The sequence below is a fragment of the Silurus aristotelis genome (genome assembly GCF_946808225.1).
Source record: "Silurus aristotelis genome assembly, chromosome: 12".
Classification (NCBI taxonomy): domain Eukaryota; kingdom Metazoa; phylum Chordata; class Actinopteri; order Siluriformes; family Siluridae; genus Silurus; species Silurus aristotelis.
In genome coordinates, this window is record NC_139585.1 from 28,977,592 (window position 1) to 28,982,591 (window position 5,000).

A 5,000-nucleotide genomic window follows, 5' to 3' on the forward strand; every position below is an offset into this window, starting at 1 on the left:
CCCATTTTCACTTCAGCCCCCATGTTTGTTTTGTGCTCCGTTCTCACGGTGATGTCTGCAGCGCATCGTTCCGAACCCGGACCAGACGCCAGGCGGCTATGGGTGAGGGTAAGGGTGAAGGAGAGGCGACAAGTGACTAACATCAAATAAGCGTCCAGGTGAAGAGTCAGGGCCACGTAACGCAGCAGCACAGGCGTAACACGCGAGTCAGACATGCTAGCTCTTTTATATTTCTTTGAAATCGCAGCTCGCGGAGCAAACAAAGATGACAGGAAGTGAGCGAGAGTGTGACAACCGAGCGGTCCTGTTAGACGGGTACCTGGATAATACATAGAATAAAAGACAATAGACTTCAATAGTTTCTCAGGGTGGAGTCTGGAATAAAGCGCTTACGCATCCGGATCCACTCGCGTACAACCAGACAGCGATAAACAAACAAACAAACCAAACCGAGTTTCTAGCAGGGTTTCAAACAACTGACTTTATTCTTAAGAGAATTCTAAATAGAAATAAACACGAGTATTACAGCGGAATATAATGACCCACTTGTAATCTGCTCTATTTATTAGAATTTTAATAAAAACATTTTAAACCTTGCAATTTCCAAGTTCGAATTCATTGAACTTTCAAAGTAAATTAAATTTAATTAAATTAAATTTTGGATAAAAAAAAATTTAATCGGTTGTTTAGGACGTCTTCCGTAACATGAAATTTCCCTTCGCTTGAATTAGGAGACCCGAACCTGTTTCAGCATGACGATGCCCCTGTGCGCAAAGCCAGGTCAAAGGTTTGTGGACAGCTGACCCCATTTGATCCCCATTCTGCTTGTGTGCTCGTGGAGATTTGTGGGGACTCGTCCATTCGCAAGGGTGCTGCTCAAGTCAGGAACAGATCTAGGCGAGGGAGGGTTTGGTTGCAAATTCATCCCAAAGGTGTTCAACAAGTTTTCGAGCTCTACAGCAGAAAATCCTCCACTCCCACCCATGTAGAAGCATGGAGGTGGTTTTGTGCACCATACAGTGACCCCTGTGCACAAAACCACCTCCATGCTTCTACATGGGCGTTGGCTGTTCTTCTGTTCTGACCAGAAAAACGTCTTTACGGCTCACGCCTTTCACTGCGCATCTCCGAACGAATTTAAACGAAACGATGAAGATGAGGAAGAGGTTTCAGGGAGGAGGTACTCACACTCCTTGGACATGCCCACTTCCAGACACTTCTGCAGGCGGCAGTACTGGCAGCGGTTGCGCGTCACCTTGTTGATGATGCAGCTCTTCTCGCGGTGACACGTGTACACCATGTTCTTCTGGATGCTCCTGCGGAAGAAACCCTGTGGAGGAGACGAGCACCAACGCGAGGGCGTGAGAGCAATCAATGTAGGGTGGTGGTTGTTTTTTTACCGTCGAACAAACAAACAAATAAACAAACAGGGGGGTCACATGACCTCATTTAGGCGACACTGTGACATGTAATCGATTCATCATCATTATCTTCGTCGTCCTCTGTAGCTTTAGAAGTGATTCTATGGTCAGCAATGCATTTAAAGCAAAGAGGGAGAGAGAGAGGACCGAAAGATAACAGAACAAAAAGGTGTGTGTGTGTGTGTGTGTGTGTGTGTGTGTGTGTGTGTGTGTGTGTGTGTGTGTGTGTGTGTGTGTGTCATTTACACGATCAGTGTCAGACAGCTATTGGCAGACAAGGTGGAAGGATGAATCATGTTTGGGTGCTTCTCTCTCTCTCACACACACACACACAGATCCTTGCTTGGCTACAGTAACAGACGGCTTCAGAAACAGAAATGGAACAAATCTCTTGGCGTGCAAACTGCATACCACACACACACACACACACACACGTTGCATACAACAGACACTGTTGTTTTCTGAGTGCGTGCGTGCGTGTGTGTGTGAGACCTACAAATGAAAAAACACCAGGCACAATTCCAGGGCTGCTATTTTTCCTCCACCAAGCTTCACACACACACACACACACACACACACACACACACACACACACACACACACACACACACACACACACACGTGTGTAAAAATAACACACTAATTAATCAAGTCCCCCTGATTCCTGAAAAATGGGGTTTCCTTCCGTTAAAAAAAAAAAAAAACAAAGTCGCACTTTCTAAATGAAAGTTTATCATGTAAAAAGTGTGTAATTTTAAATACTAATAAATTTCATTTATCATCACACCATTCGGGCTTTTAGAGAGCAATAGGACAGGGGGTCCGAGCACAGACCGGGCGTAACAAAGTTAAGTGTTACATGAAACGAAGGACGAAATGTCAGCTTGTGAGTGTATGTGTGTGTGTGTGTGTGTGTGTGTGTGTGTGTGTGTGTGTGTACACGTGTATACTACGAGTGTAATGGCACACAAAATTCAAGGATCAGTACGTACTTCGGTTTTTAAGTCGCGGTTCGATTCAACGAGGGGAAAGAAAATCCAAAACAGCTTGTTTCAATAAAAATAAATCGAATTCTTTTTATTATAAACATTTTAATTTTGATTACTGTAATTTCCGGACTATTAAACGCACCCAAATATAAGCCGCACCAACTGAATTTGACAAAGATGTATATTTTGAACATAAATAAGCCGCACCTGTCTATAAGCCGCACCTGTCTATAAGCCGCACCTGTCTACACTGAAACTAATGAACTTTACACAGGCTTTAATGAAAGACAGTGTCTGTTACACGGCTTGTATCTAAACAGTAGCCTACCAAGAAAGTCATTGTTCACTGTCTTCCTCCTTCCTTTCACAACTATTTCTCTCGGGAGTTTATCTTTTGGCATCGTCGTGCGTTTAAAAATCACCATGGGTGAAGCTTTTCTCCCGATGCCGTGCAGCTCAGAACACAGGTGAAGTGTGTTTTCATGCCCGGTTGTTTTCAGCGTGACAAATGATTCACATTTCCTGTAGACAGTCCGAGTGAGCGGCAGGTCAAACCTCAGAGGAACATCATCCATATTAATGATGTGGTGCGGCCCGATTCAGTGGGAACGCATCTGATTTAATATAAAGAGTTTCATTGGTTCACCTGAATCCGTTCTGCGATTTCATTGGTCTAATGTTATGGGGTTCAGTTTTTTGGCTTGAAGTTTGGAAAAATCCATAAATTAGCCGCTTTATTGTTTAAGCCGCGGAGTTCAAAGCGTGGGGAACGAAGTAGCGGCTTATAGTCCGGGAAATACAGTATATTAATTGAGTAATTGATTAAATAAAACATTTTAATGAAATACTTTACATTTTGACTCCATTTCGGTGTTTGTACATTTCATAGTTCATTTTCGAAAGATTTGTTTTCTGCATATTTATTGATTTATACAATTTATTCATAAATTGAATTCTTAATATTGTCAGGATTTTTTCCTTGTTTAAAAGACATTGTGGACGTTAAACGCCATATCGCTGGACATTCGTTAAAACGTTAATGACGCTAGAAGTGGCGACGATTCCGCAGTAGAAAATCGCTTTCTGTACGAATACGCGTACGGTTACGCCGCTGGTGTACACGTGTGTGGATGCGCTTTTTTTTTTTTTTTTACCTTGCAGCCTTCGCAGGCGCTGACGCCGTAATGGTAGCCGGACGATTTGTCCTGGCAGACGAAGCAGGGTTTGTAGACCCTCGGTGGCGGAGGAGGCGACGGCGGACTGGGGACGATTTCCTCTGAACTCGTGCTCTGCGTCTCCACGGCTGAACAGGAAAAGAACGAGAAAAAAAAAGAAATAAAATGAAGGCGTGTTTTTTTCCGTACAATTTCAAAACATTTTCAAAAGCGACAATTTTTCATTCATTGGAGAACAAAACATCCCTTTTTTTTGTAATAAGAAAAACCCGGAAGAACCGCATCCTGAAAACCCAAACATTCCGAAACACTGATACTGGAGACTCCGTTAGTTAATGATTTTACTCAAGCCAGAACAGGAAGTAATCGTTTTAAGGGATACACGCTTCAATTTCAAAACAATTTCAAAAATAAAACAGGTGGGCACGTGCCGTTATAGTGGCGTGTGATGGTGCCGTGACCAGGGGTTGACCGATGTGGGGTTTTTTTATGCCGATTTTTTGGACGGCATCAGCTGATTTATTTGGGGAGAAAGAGAACTCCGGTTAGCTATTTAGCTTGATGAGGGAAAAAAAAATTGAAAACGTTTGACGTCTTTGCAACAGCATAGACGATAAAAAAAAAGAATTTAAAAAAAGAATCCGTTAATAATGATCGCGGCATGTGGAACAATGCTTGTTCACACATCTCTGGTTTCTCAGTTTGTGTACGGAATGCAGATTACTGCCACCTGCTGGTAGGGGAAGGTTAGTGTCTCGGATGCACCGCCTAATAACCGGGCTAAATTGCAGCACAATCGGCACGATCGAGATCTTCACCAGAAAATTGTGGGTTTTTTTAACATCTGGACAGTGGTTCTATTTGAACACCTGCTCCACACTGCGTGGGGGGGGGGGGTGTATTTAAGGGCACAGTTATATTTAAGTCTCATATTTACACACCGCTGCAGCCACATGCACTAACCACATCACACACACACCTCATTCTTATTCTCTTGCTCACACACACACACACACACACACACACACACACACACACACACACACACACACACACACACACACACACACACACACTGATGTAAGACGGAGGAGTACAAAGTCCACAACCTGTGTTAACTACACAAACACACACGGTCTATTCAGTCAGTGTTCACAAAGCAAGCGTGCGTGAGACAAGCTCCAGAACTTCACCCTGCTCACATGTGTGTGTGCGCGGAGGCACGAACACACACTCCATCACACACGCAAAAAGGAGGACACAGAGACAGAGGTAGCGCTAAGCTAGCAACAAGGCTAATCTTTTAGTGCTAGCGCTCGTCCAAAGACCGAGCGGACGTGGGACGGACGCAGGACAGAAGCGTCGGGGACGTCGAAGGTGTGTGCACCGCAGCTCAGGTGTGTGTGTATGTTACT

The 5,000-nt window shown here is 43.9% G+C and overlaps 1 protein-coding gene across 3 annotated transcripts in view; it reads right to left on the minus strand.

Annotated features, from left to right (window-relative positions):
• Positions 1–5,000, minus strand: part of raraa (retinoic acid receptor, alpha a) — an 85,740-nt gene that overhangs the window by 8,729 nt on the left and 72,011 nt on the right. For all 3 annotated transcript variants that reach the window (XM_083557143.1, XM_083557145.1, XM_083557144.1), the window contains 2 exons: positions 3,565–3,713; positions 1,189–1,330 (listed from right to left, as the gene is read on the minus strand). In XM_083557143.1, coding sequence (XP_083413269.1) covers positions 1,189–1,330; positions 3,565–3,713 — 291 coding nt within the window. The remainder of the gene's footprint in view (positions 1–1,188; positions 1,331–3,564; positions 3,714–5,000) is intronic.